Below are 20,606 nucleotides of genomic sequence, written 5' to 3' on the forward strand. Positions count from 1 at the left end.
CGATGGCGAATACCAAGCAGGTTTTCGTGAGGGCCGATCAACGACGGATCAAATATTTACCCTGAGACAAATCCTTGATAAATTCCGGGAGTACAACTTGCAGACACATCATCTGTTTATTGACGGCGTACGATTCAGTGAAACGGAATGAATTATGGCGTTGGACGGATCCAAATCAAGTGAAATGGTTGCGGATGAATTATCGACGTCATTTGTTACCTTAGATGGATTAAAGCAGGGTGATGCACTCTCGAATCTACTGTTCAATATTGCGCTCGAGGGAGCGATTAGGAGAGCTGGTGTGCAAAGAAGCGGTAACATTATCACAAAATCGCATATGCTCTTGTGATTTGCGGACGATATCGATATTATCGGAATGGATCGACGTGCCGTGGAAAAGGCTTTTGTGCCTTTTAAGAAGGAGGATTGGATTCACGATCAATACCAGTAAAACGAAGTACATGATGGTTTATTCATAGTGTTTTTTGATTACTAAATTAGAGGCTCGTTGTACAATAATGCGTCAAAAGTGATTGTTTGGTTCAAGATGCCTTTTTATCATTGTGAGAGAGTAACCCCATCATTAATAAAATGTCGGTAAAGTTATTTTTTCTGAAAGCATAGATCTTCTTCTTCTTCTTCTTCATTGGCATTATATCCCCCACTGGGACATTGCCGCCTCGCAGCTTAGTGTTCGTTAAGCACTTCCACAGTTATTAACTGCGAGGATTCCAAGCCAAGTTACCATTTCTGCATTCGTATATCATGAGGCTAACACGATGATACTTTTATGCCCAGGGAAGTCGAGACAATTTCCAATCCGAAAATTGTCTAGACCGGCACCGGGAATCGAACCCAGCCACCCTCAGCATGGACTTGCTTTGTAGTCGCGCATCTTACCGCACGGCTAAGGAGGGCCCATTAAAAGCATAGATGCCAGCCGTTATTTTTTAGGGAAGAGGGGAGATGTGTGGCGTTGGCTGGCTGATAAACAAGAACAAGTCTAATATACTGTTCTTCAGTCACATGACAGATCGTAGCAGCCAGCGCATGCAAGAGACACATTCGCAGTCAGTCAATTCCGTCTTCATCACGAGGTGAGTCGCGAGTGCAAGCAATGTAAACATGATGGGTGATTCATATGTGCGATGTTGAATTGCACAATACTCCTCTCGATACCAAAAGTGATATTGATAATGCTCTCGTGTCTTTGACAAATTTAGTTGTCGAAACCAGAGGCATTGCAATTCCTAAATGTGAAATTGAATTCAACGCCATTATTATTGACGACGATCTTCAGCTACCGATCAGTCCTAAAAATGTGAGGCGAAGGCAATAGCAAACAACTCGTGATCTTACGTTGAAAGTTATTTGGCGAGATTTGCAAAATGAAATTAAAAAACCCAGATTAATCCACCTAGCGGTGATGGTGCCTTTCTCGCTTTTATCGAGTGAGTAATTTCTACGCACTATTGGTATGAATAAAAGTATTTTGGCCATAACTCCGAATCCCATAGTCCGATTCCGCCAATTTTCAATACGAAACAATGGGATAAGTTTCTGCGTCGAATGCCTTTTGTTGCGAGCAAAGATAAGGGCCTAAAAAATCAGCTCTGGTCCTCACAAGTTCCAATCTCACGCTTCCACGGGTCTTCCGATGACAATCGACCGCCAGCTAAGGGTTTTGTACTTAGCTGGTAGTGCAGCCTGGGCACTGTTGTCCTTCTGACATCAGCTAGACCAAAGGGACCATCGTCCCTAACCCCTAATCCCAAGGCGTTAAGCGACCCGTGCCGAGAGGATGCATGGCCAGGGGGGTGTAATAATGAGCTAGGCCTCTAACGGAGCCTATGGGGTACCTGGGCACCCTCCACAGTAATTGTCCCTTACCGCGTCATGCTGGGCTCTGGACCTCTTTTCCCGAGCAACTCGTGGGACCAAAATGGAAAACCAAGTCAATTCTTCAATTTGTGGTAGTAGTGTAGGCGACAACCCCTTCACAAGAGGTGGGTTGTTCAGGTCTCCGTCTAGAAGGCCAGAGGCAATAGTCGGCAGTTCAGTGCGCAGCGCCAGTATGGGTCACTTAACCTTCATCTCGGCTACGCCGGTAGAGGTTATGGACAGCCCTCGGCTTGTAAGGGCGATGAACCGCAAACGCGATGGGCTTTCGGCCGTCGAGGTGGCGACGGAACAGCTGGACGCCATCATCGACTTTGCGGCATCGAAGCATAATATCAGTAAGGACCTCAAGAGGAGCTTGCTGAAACTTCGAAAGTCGATGTTGGTCGCCAAGCTGGAGAGGGCGGTCGGGATGGCCAAATGTAAACCCGTGAAATCCGTGGAGTTGAGGTCTACCCGGACTGAGGCCCAAGAATTCGCGGATTTGGGCAAGGTCGAATCGACCGAGGGCGTGCCAGCGAAGACGGTGGTGCCAAAGTCTACCCAGACTGAGGCTCAAGTATTCGTGGGCACGTCGGGGGTGTCTGCTCCAACACAAAAACGGGGAAGACAGTCTCCAGGGGATGAGCTCCCTGGGGGCCGCTTCAAAACGCGGAGGGTTACTACCACAAACAAGGGTAGTGGGACTGGGAAGCTGAACCCCGGCCAGGTACCTCAAAACCGGGGGAGGAAGGACTTGGAAAGGTCCGTCAACCCAGGAAAGACGGTGGTATGGGGTTACGGCAGGCTGAGAGCTCTCAGCCGCATCAGACCAGGTAAAAAGAGGGGGATGACGCCTCCTGGACCCTGGTCAAGAACAAGAGGAAACCGAAGACGTCAAGATCCGAAACGAAGGCCCAGGCGAATGAGGGTAGCAAGAAGTCTAGGGTAGGGGCGATGCCCTAGTCATCACGACGGACGAGGCTAAGTACTCGGACGTCTTGAAGGCGATGAGAAGTGACTTCAAGCTCGGTTCACTCGGCGCCGACGTACGTCGAATAAGACGTACCCGGATGGGCGAGATGATCCTCGAGCAGAAGAGGATCATCTCGCCCATCCGGGTACGTCTTATTCGACGTACGTCGGCGCCGAGTGAACCGAGCTTGAAGTCACTTCTCATCGCCTTCAAGACGTCCGAGTACTTAGCCTCGTCCGGAGCGGGGCGTCTCGCAAAAGGGCACCGCCTACAATAAGTTGGCGGAGGAAGTCCTAGGCGAGACGGTCAAGGTGAGGGCACTCACGACGGAGGTGAATCTAAGGATTAAAGACCTGGACGAGATCACCGAAGTCGAAGAGCTCGGCACGGCACTGCGGCGACAGTGTGAAGTGGAGACGTCCACCGCAGCCGTTCGGCCACGGAAAGGTCCGGCAGGGACGCAGGTAGCATTGGGTCGGCTATCTGCAGCGGACGCCTCCAAGGTAGTCAAGTTGGAGAGCGTCAAGGTGGGATGTTCGGTGTGCCCTGTGGGCATATACGAGCAACCCGAAGCTAGCTTCAAGTGCCTGGAACCGAGGCACAACCAATGGGACTGACTGACGCGGTAAGGGACAATTACTGTGGAGGGTGCCCAGGTACCCCACAGGCTCCGTTAAAGGCCTAGCTTATTATTTCACCCCCCTGGCCATGCATCCTCTCGGCACGGGTCGCTTGACGCCTTGGGATTAGGGGTTAGGGACGATGGTCCCGGTCTAACTCGCAGTGGCCATGGGGAGGGGTCGTCAAGCCCTTGGACAAAGTCCCTGCTGCCCCATGCGTGTGTGTGTGTGTGTGTGTGTGCGTGTGCGTGTGTGTGTGTGTGTGTGTGTGTGTGTGTGTGTGTGTGTGTGTGTGTGTGTGTGTGTTTTTTAACAAGGGTTGAAGGCCATCAAAAATCTGCGCGACAGACACCTCGAGCATCCACACTATGCTCGAAGGCGAACAGGGATGGGCTCTTTCCGACCTGCTAAAAATGTGCCTCCCGGATAAACCGGGTCCCTTATCCTCCTTGCCTCGATCCCCCCGGGACCACTGGATGCTGCGACTACTTCGGGGGGGGGGGGGCTGTGCTCATGCACTTCTTCTAAAATTCCGGCCCCTAGCTTAGGCTAGTTCGCCGACTGGCTTGCTGAGATCCACTGCTACGTCTCGATCTCTCGGCGGTTGTGCCGCAAACTTCCTCACTCGAATCCTCCTGACTTCCCCCGGCGTCGAGGGTGGTCCACCAGTTCCGGTGAAGGAAACTTCCGCACTGATGGTGCCCCGACTACCGGCGGCTATCGCAGGGGACGCTTTCGCGCATTGCGCCGACTTCGTCTTCGGGTTGCAGAGGTGGTCCGACAGTTCCGGTGGTGGATAACGTCCGCACTGGCGGTGCCCTACATACCCGAAGCACTTCCTTCTTCTTTCTTCTTTCTTCAGCAGGTTGACGGTTCGAGTGCCGAGGTCGGTCCGACGATTCCGGTTGGCAGAAGACTTCCGGTTCGCTGGCGCCCCGACGACTCGAGACCCAACACTGCTCACTGTGCTGGATTTTGCTCCAAACCGACGCTTACTTGCTGGTCCCTTCTCCATCGACGCTGCAGCTCTGACATTATTTGTGTCACGACTCTGGTTACCGCATGCCACGTACCTTCATCGCGACACATTCGCTCTGCGATGTTGTCCGCCCTTATGGCAAGCATTCTCCTACGTGCCTCCGCAAACCTCGGGCAGTCGAATATCACGTGCTCTGCAGTCTCCTCTACGTCGATACACGCCGGGCAGAATGGCGATGACGCATGGCCACACCGGTGCAAATATTGGCGGAAACAACCGTGTCCGGACAGGAACTGTGTGAGGTAAAAGTTCACCTCACCATGCTCCCTGTTCACCCACGTCGACACATTGGGGATGAGCCGATGGGTCCACCTTCCATTATCCGCATTGTCCCACTCCTGCTGCCACTTCACCATAGAGTCCAGTCTCACCGCCTTCCTCACATTTCTGGTATCCCTCCGTTGGTAGCACTCGATGTCCTCTGCTAGGGTTATGCAGACTGGAATCATCCCTGCGATAACGCAAACTGCCTCCGACGAAATAGTTCGGTACGCACTCGCGACTCGAATGGCCATTAGACGAAACACGCTATTCAGCTTCCTCCGGTTACGTTTCGTCTTGAGCGCAGCTCCCCAGGCTGGAACTCCGTACCTTAGTATCGAGGATGATACTAACGCAAGAAGACGCCTACTGCTGCCTTTCAGACCGCCGACGTTCGGCATGATCCTTACTAACGCACTGATCATTTGAGCCGCCTTTTCACAGGAATAGTCCACGTGGGTGTTAAAGTTCAACCGGTCATCAATCATCACACCTAGATGTCTCAGAGTCCGCACCGACGGGATGTCGTGCCCTCCGATGGTAATCTGCATCCGCTGGATTACTTTGCAGTTGCTGACCAGCATCACTTCCGTTTTGTGATGAGCCAGCTGCAGCTTGACTCCATTCATCCAGGTTTCTACAGCGTCGGTCGCTTCCGCCACCAGCATTTCCACCTCCTCCAGTGACTCACCGGTTATCGTTAGGACGACATCATCCGCGAATCCGTAAATCTTTACACCTTTGGGCAACTTCAGCATCAGCACCCCGTTGTACATCACATTCCATAACGTCGGGCCTAGTATGGACCCTTGTGGAACGCCCGCCGTAACCCTGATCGACTTCTGCCCGGAGTTCGTGTCGTAAACCAGAATCCGGTTTAGGAAGTAGCTCCTAAGGATCTTACACAGGAAGTCGGGGATTCGCATTACATGCAGCGCTGCGGCGATGGCCTCCCAGCTGGCACTATTGAACGTGTTTTGACGTCAATCGTCACTACCGCGCAGAACCGATTGCCGCTCCTCTTCTTCTTGGATGCCCTCTCTGCATCTTCAATGACTGACCTGATTGCATCCACAGTCGATCTGCCCTTGCGGAATCCAAACTGTTTTTCCGATAAGCCAGTCTCACTCTCCGTGAACTGTGTAAGCCTATTAAGGATAACCCTTTCCAGAAGCTTCCCCAGTGTATTCAGCAGACATATGGGCCTATACGATGCTGGATTCCCCGGCGGTTTTCCTGGTTTCGGCAGCAGCACCAGTTTCTGGATCTTCCACGTGTCCGGAAAATTACCGTCTACTAAACACTTCTGCAGCATCATCCTGAACAGATCCGGGAACGCCAAAATCGCGGATTTTAGAGCCACATTTGGAATTCCATTCGGACCCGGAGCTTTTTTCAACTTCAAACCTTTCGCCACTGATAATAGCTCGTCATTGGTGACTTGCATACCTGCAGCGGTTACTCGGTCTTCATCTTCGTACGGCGTACGCGGCCACGTCGTAGAACCATGCTGCGGGAAAAGACCGTCCACGATGATTTTCAGCTTGTCCGGACACATTTCGGCTGGCGTCGCTGGAGCATTGAAATCGCCTCCGATGATCACTGGATTTCGGCCGATCAGCTTCTCCGTGAGTGAGTCCAGCATCCGGTTATACTGCTCCAAAGTCCACCTTGGGGGTGCGTAACAGCTACACACAAATATCCCGTTAATTTTGGCGATTACGAAACCCTCGCTTGAACTGTCTACCACCTCTTGGATAGGAAAACTGCCCATCACTTGTATAGCCGCAATCCCCGTAGCATCCGCCACCCAGTTGCCGTTGTCAGAAGGAATCCGGTACGGCTCAGCAATAATTGCCACGTCGCACATTGCTTCTGTTGTCGACTGCCACAACAGCTGCTGTGCGGTGTCGCAATGGTTGAGATTCAACTGGATGATCTCCATTAATCTCGGCCCGCCATCGCCTTCTTGTAGGCAGGGCATTGAAAGCCACCCGTCATGTGGTCGTTTCCATCCTCCGGTTTGCAGAGCAGGCATCTTGGTTGCTTCGTGCAGTCCCTAGCAACGTGTCCTTCTCCACCACATTTCCTACAAAGACCGGATCTGTCTGGGCCTCTGCAGTTTCGCGCCTGGTGTCCAAATGCCATACATTTGAAGCATCGCTCCATCTGTTTGGTGATTCGAGGGTGAGTCTCAACGGACACATAGACCATCCGACCTTCACCTTGGCCACCTCCACCATTTTGTTGGCGGCATCTACCGGTAGTCGTATCGCTGCTATTTGTGTACCACCGTACGCTTTCCTCAACCGAATGGTCATCTGAACTTCGCCCAGCAAGCATTGTGAGATCAGTGCATCCCTCAGTTCGTCTATCGTGGTGATCTTGTCCAGGTCTCTGCATTCGTTAAAGCTCTTACGTTAAAGCTCTTACGTTAAAGCTGCGTTAAAGCTCTTACGTAAAGCCTCCTGCGTTAAAGCTCTTACGTTTCCTACACTACCTAAGGAATTGGCAATGAGCTCCCGGAAGGCCGAGCTCTTGACCGTGGGATCCTTCTTCAGCTCGAACAGCAATTCCCCCTTCTGAGTACGCCTAGTCCTAACCACTTTTTCACCCAAGTCCTTGAGCACCGGGTCTTCTCTCACCTTCCGTAATATCGCTGCGTATGTCGTCTTGTCGCTCACTTCGACTATCAAGGCGTCCCCCTTGACCCGCTCACGAGAAGAGCGATGTTTTTCTTTCTTCTTCTGCTCCTTCTTCTTTTCCACGTACTCCTTCTGCTTCTTTCTCTTCTCTCGCTGACTTTCCACGGTTTGCCAATCACCGTTCTTGACGCCTTCCTTCAGTACGCTAGCACTATCTTGCACGTTCCGCTGCTTCTTCGGGATTTCCTGCTCTCCTGGAGAGTCCCTGCTTCGCTTCTCCGTGCGAGTATTTCGGGAGCTCATTGGTGTTTGCAGTGCCTCGACTGTTGTATACTTCGCTGCATCTTTCAGTGCTTTTTCAGCTGCTTCCGCTCTTCTTTTGAGCGCGTTCTGTTCGTGCTCAGCAGATTTAACGGCGGACTTGATGCTCGTCACTAGAAGCTTGATCTTCGTGTGAACATTGTGCTTGTCCTTCACGAAGTCATAGAGCTCGTTGACTCGCTACTGCACCTCCATCAGGTTGGACCTCCCAAATTGTAGATCCTCCTGAATAGCACTACTTTCCGATTTTGGGGTGGACACCCTATTTCCGGATCCTAGCTCCTGTTGGTCTGCTTGGTTCTCAGCAGCCTTGGCCATACTGCTGGTACTTGCTACTGCTGCCTGCGCCATCACTGGAGATCGCTGCAGCCTCCCACTCTTTGCGAAAACATTCGCACCGCCTGCTCCTTCGTTGATTGTAGAATTTGTTTCCATGTAAAAAGGGTCCCCCCTCCGGGCCGTTATCTCTAACTGTTGTAGATAGTCGCCTCTTGTGATCCCATGGGTGCCTTTGTAACAGTGAGGTCCATGCAAGGGTTGACTCCGGTGCCTTATAACACCGTGTTCAGAGCCGGATCGGCGTAAATCAGGAATGGTGCATCTGAACCTACTACCCACCGGTATAGGTGACAAGTGTTGAGCGTTACCGGAGGCCTGCCAGGTTGTTTACCGGGACGGAGGCAGACAAACCATTAGCCTGCTTGCCATTTGATAGGGATGTCGCTCTTTTTGGCTCAGGAAACAGAATAACTCGACTGTCAGCCCATATACGCCTAATCCTATCCAAAAACCGAGAATCGTCCAATGTCGTTTGCCGTGACCAGTATACCATAATCAGGATCTTACTGGCATGAATCCTGATGTGCCGGTTGGCACACCTGTTGGGCTTGTGTGCTTTGAGCGGCGCACGGTCGCTGTGATAGGGCCTGCTTGCAAACACATGCAGCTTTTTATAGAGGTTCAACAGAGCCCACTGTCAAACCCCACCACGTTCTAGATAGGCCCCCTAACTCGCAGTGGCCATGGGGAGGGGTCGTCAAGCCCTTGGACAAAGTCCCTGCTGCCCCTTGTGTGTGTGTGTGTGTGTGTGTGGGTGTGTGTGTGGGTGTGGGTGTGGGTGTGTGTGTGGGTGTGTGTGTGTGTGTGTGTGTGTGTGTGTGTGTGTGTGTGTGTGTGTGTGTGTGTGTGTGTGTGTGTGTGTGTGTGTGTGTGTGTGTGTGTGTGTGTGTGTGTATGCGCAAAACTATGAAAAATGTCACTCATTTTTCAGGCACTTATCCTTTACCGATTTGCTCGCAACAAGTTGCATTCGACGCATAGTGCTGTCCCATTGTTTCCTATTGAAAATTGGCCGGATCGGACTATGGGCTCAGAAGTTATGGCCAAAATACAATTTTTTTATACCAAAAACGGGCGCGTGAAAATTTCTCACTCATTTTTAGGCACTTATCTTTAACCGATTTGCTTGAAGTTGCAATCGACGCGGAATCCTGTCCCATTGCTTCCTTTTGAAAATTGGTCATATCGGACTATGGGCTCAAAAGTTATGGCCAAAATACTATTTTTATAACCCACGAGAAAGGCTCCATCACTGCTAAGTGGATTAATCTGGTTTTTTGACGTAAACTACGTCTAAGGGGAAGCCTCAGATACAGGGTGCAAAATGAAAATTTCCAAATTGGGGACCGTCACGAAATCATGTAAGATTTCTAACGGTAATAGCGTCTTTATCTTTCGATGGATTTTCGACATTTGCTTATCAATCGATTCGGAAACTCTCCAGCAATTTGCCAATTCTATTGATACTATTGATTATCAACGTTAAACTATTGAAAATGTTATTTCTTTTCAAACCGAGTGAAAAAATCATTTCCGTTCATAAATCCCCAACACGGACATCAGATTGCAGTAAGGTACGGGCCTTTCGATCCACTGCTACGTTTTCCCTGTGTATGAAAAGCCCCATGTTTCACGTGCGCGCGTCATTTTCATTCTGGATGTCACGGAGAACGGACCAGCGCGGTTCCAGCGATAACGACTGTGTTTGGTCTGTTGTGGTAAAAACGTATGGACGATTCAAATCAAGCCCAACTCAGCACCTAAAAACTCATGGATGAGTTGAATCATCGTATGTTTTTTGTATGTATGTAGAATCACGAGCGCGCGTCGAACAGAGAAGCTGCAAAAATGTTTTCGCATGTATGACTATCTACTAAAATTATATGTCTTTCTCTGAATCGTGCTCTCGTGATTCTACTACCGACGGAAAACAATCTGCCATCACCAAGCAATTAAGTTTTACTTTGATCAAAATTCATCTCGCCTCAAGTTGTGACTTGAGAGCTACTTTCATTGATGGTAGCCAATCGTTAGTAGGGGAAATTTGGTAGGTTTTGTTCTATTATTGTCAGGGGGTTTTCTGTAACTAATTATGCTCAAATTTGGCCTAAACATTCTTTGCATATCAAAGAATATTGTGGCCAAACTTCATAAAATGTGGTCAACAAAACACCACCCATTAGAAATGTCGCAGGCGGCGGTCGCAGCATCGGCGGAGTTGCTGAACGAATCAATGCAAAGGAAGAGGTGAGGCGGATATTGTTCAAAGAGCAAATTAACCACTTGGCGACGCCATAATGTTGTCGTCCGTAGCAGAATCACGAGTCCGCCCCGGGAGCAGTTGCTACAAATGTGAATTCGTATGGATGGCATCAGTGGCAGCCAGGTGAAATTTTCTCAAGATCTTATTTGATTTTGTTGCAGCTTGTGATTGGGAAGGCGGATTATTATCAATCAATCGAAAGATGGAGATGGAGACAGTTCAATCGAAATGATGCCGTCAGTAGCGAAATCACGAGTGCGCTTTGACGCGTGGTCTTTGCAAAAACATGTGTGCGTCTTCAGTGATTTGACGGTAGTTATCCTCATTTCTAAAGTTTTAATGGTTAAATACAGTAAAAAGTGCAATTAAACCTGATAAATTGAAATTTAGAAATACCCAAGTTTAGTTAAGCTCATTTAGAATATTTTTCGAAAAATTCGAAAAAGAACAATGAATTGAATTTAAACAAACAAAACTAAACTACTCATACAAAACTCGAGCATTCAATAAATTTGTTTAAATTACATAAATATATTAGTTCCTGTAAATGTAAATTTCATAAGAAATCCAAAGAGTAATTTTGTAATACTCATGGATAATGGCACTAGATTCTTCATTTCACCATACTGTTTCACGTAGTTTACGTCGGGCGGTCATGTCTTGTACACAACCCTTATGATTTTTTTTTTGTTAAAATTCAAGACGGCGGCCAAATAAAGATGGCTGTCACATTTTTTTACATCCATTGAAAGCATTATTCATCCTATGTACAACGGCAACGAGTTGTGAAGATGTTTCAATGAAAAATGTTGTGTACCAGTTGTTGCTATAGTACCAGTTGTTGCACTAGTGCTTCATATGCCAAATCACCGCAAACCAAGTTCATATCGATAAAGCATATTCATATGACACGATAACACCTTTGATTTCCTCCAAAACAAGCAAAGCATAATTGTAAAAATTTATTTTGCTTAATTTCTAACGTCTTTTGCACCAGTTGTCGCACTTGTGGTCCCAATTTGGCCAGTCCCATAAGAAAACAATGGGATTTGACAAATATAGAACCAAAATTAAGAAAAGTGCCACAACTGGTGCATGCGTTCCTATTATGGATTAATCAATTTTGAGGATAATAACAAATTTTATTGTGGTTTTCACAGCTGTTCTAAGAAGCAGGAAGTAAAAACTTTCGCTTGATATATAAAGTCCACCCACATGCATTTTACTTATTTCTTATTAAATATTTGTTCTTATGTATGGCGACAATTGGTACACCGATCCTATTAGAGTAGAGTGGGGCAAGAGTACGCACTTAGTTTTCAATCGATCATGTGGCCCTTATGAAGCAAGCTTCTGCATATCAAATCAGTGTCGATGATTCATATACTCTTCCTTTATGTTACCCAGTGGAAAAAATATTGAAATTATTGAGATTCGCACTCTTACCCCACCGGTGGGGTAAAAGTGCGCATCGGGTGGGGTAAGAGTACGCATTTATCCAATCATGTGCTTTAAGTATATATTAACACAAATAAGAGTTAATAACATTTAATTGATGTTTAATGAGCATATATTAGGGAATGTTTAAAGATTACGTAACTCTTAAAGGGTCAGGGGGTCCTAAAAATGTGCATTTTCATACGAAAAACCATTGTTTTTTATATAAACAAAAAACTACAGAGGTAAAAATATATATCAGGTTTCAAGTGGCGTATACAAAGGCATTTTCCTTAAAGAAAGTCCACCAATCACGTAACGTATGTTTTGACTATTTCATCACACCAACCCAACTGCCCTCCCTATCTTACACTATTTGTATGAATCTTCTAAAAGTTATATGGATCGTCACACATCTCGCAACCCCTCCCAGCTAAACGTTGCGTAATTTATGAATGTTTCTTTTGATTTAATGAAAATATAATTTAGATGAAATTGTGTTTTCGTACTACAACAAGTCCTAATACTATTTAATTATTTCGCTTCAGTGCTTTGTTCGCTAAGTCCTTTCTAACACCGAACTACTTCAACTTATCCTAAACTTGTGATAATTTCGAATTCTGTCCTTGTTTTCTTAGTTGTGGATCTTTACGCTTTGGAAGAAGTCTTATTTCGGCCGGAGATACGGGTTTGACATCATAACTTGAAGATTCATATGCGTACTCTTGCCCCACCGGTTCCTGCGTACTTTTACCCCACAGTCCCAAAAATTATTCAAGTAATGGTTTTGACTTCTTGGAAAACCAACCGGATTAGTGTTCTGTACCATAAAGTACTCTATACAATAGGTTATCGAAATGGTATAATGTTCACCTGATTGAACGTATATATGGTAATGAAATACTAGTTGCGGAAATCCAATTATTTTTAGCAAAATGACCAAAAAGTCATCTAACTCCATATCTCCCTTGTTGTTTATTCAAATCTTTTACAATTACACATGATAATGGTTGGCCAGAATACCTGTCAAACTGATGCAGTGCTGCTAGTTTATCTTTTTTTATTACTTCAAAAAATCGAAAACGTACTCTTACCCCACGCGCACTCTTGCCCCACTCTACTCTACTTGATTACTTACCTTGAAATTACCAAAAAATCAACTTTTTCACAACCTCTTAGACAGCCCCGTAGAAAACGAGTGGTCCATCCAAAGCGTTTTTCGTCTAGTTTCAATATATTCTAACTAATAGCGATGGACAATTTGAAATCAAAAGATATGTGCCAATGGCGGCCTGGTTCCAGAGAGAATTACTCAATTTAACTACACCCAATAATAAAAGTTCAAGATGTGTCACCAGCCTAACTGGGCATCACTGGCTACGCCCTCGTTTATTGCAAGTGGCAAAGCCTACGCAATAAGCGATTTCTTGGAAATAGTTATCTCTGTTTCAGTGGACTGTCGCTTAATCCAGTGCCCGCAGTCAACGGCAGTAAGCGCGACTTGGCAGAGCGCAACAGTGGCAGAAATTCAACAGGTATGTAGATGTATAAAAATTAATGTTAAGAAAATTATTTTGAGGTTTTTAGTGGAATGTCTTCACTTGTCATAAGACGAGTTTGTACAATTCCATTGAATTCCACCACTTAATTGTATCTTGACAGATACGTATTTCGACCTCAACAGTAAGGTTGTCTTCAGTCGACTCGAGTCGAGTCAAGTACGAGACACTGAAGACGACCTTACTGTTGAGGTCAAAATAAGTATCTGTCCAGGTACAATTAGGTGGTGGAATTAAATGGGATTGTACAAACTCTTCTGATGACAAGATAAAAATTAATGCTTATTAGGTATCCGCACTGTAGACATGTATATCGTTTTGATTAGCATTACGATCACTCACTTTTAAAAGACCATTTCTATTCCAATTACGTGTGGATTGCATACAATTGTCAGTTAAGGTTATTGTGTGATAAACCGCCAGTGTTCAGACAATGTGTCAAGTTGGTGACTTTTTCAAAACAGAGCAACCCATATATTTTTAAGTGACGGTTTGATTGGGTACCCAAGGATGCTAATGATCATTCAGTAATTTGCGTTAGATCATTTAGTAGTTTGTCAATAACACATTCCACAAGCTGAATTTCAAAATATGTTGTATGGTGGACTTCTAGTGCGAAGGTTTTTCTGCAACTTTGCCTAATGGTTCGTTATTAGAATTCAATTAAGGTGACTTGCGGAGGCACTCCAATCTCTTTGTGGTTGTACCATAAAAATCATCAACTTAAGATTAGTAGTCGTGAGAAACTTGATTACCAACACCTACCAATCTACAAGGCAGACAAAAATAACAACTTGTTTGGTTAACATCCGACTACCGTAAACATTGCAATAAGGTGAACGATTCCAGTCTGAGTTGTACGCAGGATTACTCAATACGGTTTAACTATGACATAAACTAACGAAATGTGTCCGAAAATCAACAGATTAGCTTTGATTTACGTTGATATTTATGTTTTAGTTTTTCATGATGCTAGCTGTTTATGTTCACATATCGTGACATTGTTGCCAGTAGAGGCCTGAATAAGAGAAACGCGGATAGGTATGTGCCGCCAATCGAACCGTCAAAAAACAGCAGCCAATCGAGCAGGAGACCTGTCAAGCAGCCAATATGATGGCTCAAATACTGAAAACGGCTAAATTCGATTTTATACCATTTTAGAAAAAGCAAAATTTAATTAATTTTTCATTGGTTTGCAATAAAATATGCAAGTCATTTATAGATTATGAAATAAAATTGCATTGTTCATTGGATTCTATTGTTATGTGATGTGGACACATTAAATAGCGGATTGTAAGATTGTATCTACATAAACCATTTCTTTCTTTTCATGTGCTGGTCTTTGATGAAGAAGATTGACTGCAGTGTTGGCAGATTCATATTTTCTATCCGCGTTTCTCTTATTCAGGCCTCTAGTTGCCAGCTGTTCAAACACACCAATAGCATAATTGAAATTTACTGCGTTTTCTTTTTAATTTTTCAAGACGTTCCGAAGTAGAATAATGAAGATATAATTATGACATTAATAGATAACAGGTTGGAGAGAGATTTATTATTTTTTCGATATTTTACATGTTTTCACTATGATTTCACAGAATTTCATGTTGACATCACTGCCTGCTGCGATAGGTAATGATTAGAGGCCTTGATAAGAGAAACGCGGATTGGCCTGAGCCGCCAATCGAACCGTCAAAAAACAGCAGCCAATCGAGCAAGAGACCTGTCAAGCAGCCAAAACATCGGCTCAAATACTGAAAACGGCTATATTCGATTTAATGCCATTTATGAATGAACAAATTTTAATGCATTTAACATTTGTTATCAATAATATATGCAAATCAATGATAGATTATGAAATGCAATTGCTTTGTTTATGGGATTTTATTGTCATGTGATGTGAACACATTAAATAGAGGTGTGTAAAATTTTACCTGGATAAACCATTTCTTCCTTTTCATGTGTTGTTCTTACATGAAGAAGTTTGGCTGCAGTGTTGGCAGAGCTATATTTTCTATCCGCGTTTCTCTTATCAAGGCCTCTAGTAATGATCAATGACTGCTTGCATACGACGCTGCCGACGACGAGCAACCGACGACGTCGTTGGCATGTGCGGTGGGAAGAGGAATTTTTTTCACTTAGTTTTATTTTCATTGAATCGACGCCAAATGTGCACTAAATGATTCGATTATTTTGACAATAAGTAGGTTTAGATTCCAACTTAGTTCTGATACTTTTTCTTGTGAAATGGTGGTCAGGTTTGGTTTTTTATAATAAACCTAATGTGATCGGTGCTATTCGCAGTGAGGAGGTGGGTAATTGTAAGATTGTGTTGGTGAGCCGCAGGGTAGCCATTCTGAATGACACCGTAAGAGGCCTTAATAACGGAGTTAGAGCGCTAGTTGTAGTAACTTGAACTAAATGATTGGAATTTTGTTATCATTTATTCTAAGCTACTGAAACTATAGCTATAACTCCGTAACTAGTGGAATTCAAACTACGAACCATTAGGCAGAGTTGTAGAAAAACCTTCGCACTAGAAGTCCACCATACAACATATTTTAAAATTCAGCTTGTGGAATGTGTTATTGACAAACTACTAAATGATCTAACGCAAGTTACTGAATGATCATTAGCGTACATTTAAATGTTACGCGTAACGTGAATCGAAATTTGTATTGATGGTTTTTGTAGTTTTTGGAATGATTGACTGAAGCAATTTTTGGCACGTCTTGATCAAGATGATAAATCCGAGTCCCCCAAACGACTACATGAGTAAAGCAGCGTACACACCAGTCAAGCAGTTTGACGAACATTGACTCCGCCCCCAAGAAAACGCTTTGGTTGCTGCTTTGTTTGAACTAACGAGCCTGGATTAATAACAAAGAGAAGAAATGTCAAAATTGGAACAATCCATTTGTTGTCAGTGTCATTCCAATCGAGCAGACGACCTGTCAAAATTGGAATCGCAAGATTTATATTTGAGAAGTATCGTAATTGTGTTTCAACTGATGAACAAAGCTGCTGATGATGGATTTTCATAATAAAACAGAGATATTTATAAAAATCACAAGAAAAAGAATAATTTCAACTTGTTTTTTTTTTTTCGTTTTATAGTCTCACTACAACATGCATTTGGTGTCGGATTTTCCAAGTAGTAAAAACCAAGGAAAATGTGGCCAGGAGTTACCTAAAAACTTGATACCCACTGTTTCGTTGCAATAGCGGACGCAGTTGTCAATATAAGTCAATTGATGCAACTATTAATATAATTGTCGATTTGAGCTAATTTTTATTAGAATACAATTGACTACAATTAAAATATGACCTTCGATATATGGAAGTATGTGAGGTGTCCCCTACATTTCCGGTTATTTCTCCGGACTGGAATCTCCGAACCAGAATTTCGTAACGGCATTTGGAAGTGCTGCTATTCCCCTGTGTAAAACTATATAAATTCCGAAAATCGGCCCACGGCGTCATGATTTATGACCAAAAGTGTAGTCAAAGTGTCGTCCCAGTCTTTTAAGGGTTAAGTGGCGATAAAATGCTTTTGAAGGGTTATTTTAAAGGGGTGCTGCCTAAATAGTAAGATAACCTTGTTTAAAGTTGATAATCAATTTTAATAATCACCTCTTGCTTACATGAACATGTCCAGCATCTGTAGCACTTTTTCCCCTTTTTCATAAACACTACTTTTTTGCTTCGGCCGCGGTCATTGCTCTGGTTCGATTGTTGTACCTACTTTTTGTGCGAATCACCGCACAAAAGTAGAGCGCAAGAATCAACCGCACCAGGCGGCGGACGTAACGAAACTCTAAAATTTTACTGGGTTGGTAAAGAATTGAATTTTTCAATGTTTTTACGTTGATAATCAATAGCTTCAATGGGCTTGAAAATTTGCTGGAGAGTTTCCGATTCGATTGATAATAAAATCTCGAAAATCCATTGAAAGATAAAGGAGCTATTAACGTTTGAAATCTTACATGATTTCGTGACGGTCTCGAATTCGGAAATTTTCATTTGTCACCCTGTATCCGAGTCTTCCCCTTAGACGTAGTTTACGTCAAAAAGAAAATCCATCGAGAAACGGCTGAGATATTAACGATCAAAGTCTATCATATTTTCGTGATGTTTTTCGATTTTTTGCAATTGTAAAGTGTACCCAATATGGAAAAGACAGACGTAGTTCTACGTCAAAAACTATAGGCTCCGTCAGACGTTGCAAGCAAATCACTCGTGCGAGCGAATGATTTCTGAGAGCACTCGCAATTGCAGTCACACGTAGCAGTTTTTTACTTTAAGCAAATGTCAGATTTACTCTCATGCAAATATAAACAAAAACGAAAAACTTTTTTTTTTTTTTTTTTGTCTTTATTTAGGAGACTTTCAGCCCGAGGCTGGCTCATCTCCATCAAACTTGTTTTCGGCCACAAAATCTAATTTCATTCCTATTTTTGCAGTGCAACTCTGCCACCTGAAAACGTTATCACTTTTGCGAGCGAAAAATTTGCTAGTGCTGCACTAGCAAGCGCAATTTAGTTTCTGCGAGTTGAAATTTTTTAGCGCTTAGCAGTCACACATTGCAAGCGAGCGTTTGCTTACGAGTTGTCATTTGTTTGCATGCAATCACTTTCAGTGTAGTCAGACAGGCAAATTTTTGACAGTTGCCACTTTCTGCGAGCAAAATGCTCGTTGCGAGTGATTTGCTTGCAACGTCTGACGGCACCTTATGTCACTTTTACCTTACAAAACACACTATTTACGGCACGGAACAAAATTGACCGCTTTTGCCTCTTCCACAAACGGAACAACGCAACGCGAAATTTGTCTCCAGAGTTCGCGAAATTCAACGAAGTTGAAAATTGCGAACCCGAGCATCAAAAGAATTTATCCACGAAATCTCCCAAATAGAGATGTCGCAAATTAATCGATTACTTCGATTAATCGATTCATCGTTGTGATAATCGATTAATGTTGAATCGATTATTACCCAATGATTAATCGATTCAATAATCGAGAGGAATCGTGAGTAATCGATTAGTTACTAATCGATTAATCAGAATTTTACGACATCATAAGGATGTCGAGAATTGATTATTTCGATTAATCGATTCATCGTTGTGATAATCGATTAATTTTGAATCGATTATGTAACCTGCCAAATTGCTTACATTAGAAATTTACCTAAATTTACTATACATAATTAATTATTCATAAAATTCTACTTACTATTTACATAAACTATTACCTACTATTGCTCTAATTTATAAAAAAAAAACTAAAAATGAACTTAAAAGTAATGGATTTAGAATCGAATAAACTACAAAAAAGAAACCTAAAATAAAAAAATTGGAGACATCCCTGAATCCACCTAATCCCTTTCGAACATACACCGTACGTCGCCTATGCGCGACCCCCAAAAAGCCACAGTTGTTTGGCAACTGTCATCTCCATCGGCCCAGCCACCGAAGGCGCCGAAACGAAGGAACGGAAAAAAACGGATAAAACTGTTTGTCATCGGACGAACACGCTCTCTTCCAGGTGAACCGCCAAAGAAATCACCTCGTAGTCCGCGTAATTCAAAGTTCTTTTTCTTTTGGCCCTACAGGGACCGCCGTAAAAAGTTTTCCCGTGCTCGAAGCACAAATTGTGCTAGTTGTGATTAGGGCAAGTGAGCTGTGCATCGAAAGAAGAAAAACCGGTGAGCCACTTGTATTCGCCTGGCCCGGTTAGTGATTTGGATGAGAAGCCATCTTTTCGACACGTGGAACATCGGATAAAAGGCAAGATAAAAAGCCACTTTGACAACCGTCGGAAGCCGCCAGAACGCCCCGTGTGCGAAACCTGTTTGTCGGACGGAGTACCAACAAGCGTGTGATTGTGTTGAGTGAACGGAGCAAGAATACCCCACCGTCGCAACAACCGTCGCAGAAGGAAGTCAAGCCTTCGTCGGAGATTAGATCTGGGCCTACCGACCTCCACTACTGGAAACCACCAGGGTTTAATGCTGCCGGACCGAGGCTAAGCTGTCACAAATTCCTGGAACGCCGAATCGACGAAGCGATGGACGGTCGTATCACCAATCATCGGCAACTCTCCATCCGGCCGGAGCCTATCTGGCCACCATACACCTCGTCGAAGCGGTAACGGTATGTGATGTAATCCTTCCTTTATCCTTCCTCTTTATGAGAATGAAATCATTGAATCCATGACCTGAATACAAAATGTAAATCTAAACCATAATTATTTAGCCCATTATTTCAAAGTGCATTTCCATTCCGCCATCTTAACTATTGTTCGGTTCACCTTGTTTTTGTATTAGGGAAGTCTTTCCGCTCATCCGCCCAATTTCTCCCGAAGAGCTAGCGATAATACGACCCTGAGGTCACTAAAGGGCAGACGAAAAGTCCCCAGCATAAGAATCTCTAACAATTACTATACAATGATTAATCGATTCAATAATCGACAAGAATCAAGAGTAATCGATTAGTAACTAATCGATTAATCGGGATTTTACGACATCTCTACTCCCAAAATCGTGCATCTCATTCCCACAGACGATTCAACGATACTTACAGAGATAAACTAAAGATTGAAATAAATAAATAAATATGGCGTACTTGCTACAGAACTTCATTACTAGATATAATATCAAACGACAATAAGATGTGTAAATTTTGACATCAACTGCTTATGAAGAATATACTATTTTAGGTTGCTTTTAGGTTCCTGATTGATTATTTGGTTTCGCTGACGGCCACTCGACCCACCTCAGAGTTCAGATTGGGAAAATTTTCCGAGCATCGAGCTCATTTAACTTGAGACTTTAGATGGCTTAAATAAGAAATTGTGCTTTATTATCGTTGGTTTTGATTACTTGTTTGATTACATATTAGGCTAAAGTTTGAGTCATATGCCCTAATTATATTGTAAAATTGTGATCCTGTTGTGCCGAAAAACTCACTCATATCCACTATCCTATTGCAGGGCTTCATTGATGATGTCAGCGCATCTTAACGATCCGGTACGCATTCCCGTGATGCCACCGGGAGGACAACAGCAAAAGCATCATGTTAAGCGTACTGTTCCCCTAACTTTGCTGCACTGCAAGAAATTCGTGGATGAGGGACATCACCAATACATCGAAGTCCGTGGCGCAAAAGCGAGTGGTTTGCCATATTCGGCGAAATTATGGCACGGCCATTTGTTCTGGAAATTGCACGGGGAGGAGTGCCTGGTGACAATCGGATCAGACTATGTAGCCCAAG

At 44.2% G+C, this 20,606-nt stretch overlaps 1 protein-coding gene across 1 annotated transcript in view; it reads left to right on the top strand.

Annotated features, from left to right (window-relative positions):
• Positions 1-966: 966 nt before the first annotated feature.
• The window catches only part of LOC134208862 (uncharacterized), a 98,291-nt gene continuing 78,651 nt past the window's right edge, over positions 967-20,606 (top strand). The window contains exons 1-2 of the mRNA XM_062684806.1: positions 967-1,097; positions 13,232-13,314. Of these exons, the coding sequence (XP_062540790.1) occupies positions 967-1,097; positions 13,232-13,314 (214 nt within the window). The remainder of the gene's footprint in view (positions 1,098-13,231; positions 13,315-20,606) is intronic.

Source organism: Armigeres subalbatus, chromosome 2 (genome assembly GCF_024139115.2).
Source record: "Armigeres subalbatus isolate Guangzhou_Male chromosome 2, GZ_Asu_2, whole genome shotgun sequence".
Classification (NCBI taxonomy): domain Eukaryota; kingdom Metazoa; phylum Arthropoda; class Insecta; order Diptera; family Culicidae; genus Armigeres; species Armigeres subalbatus.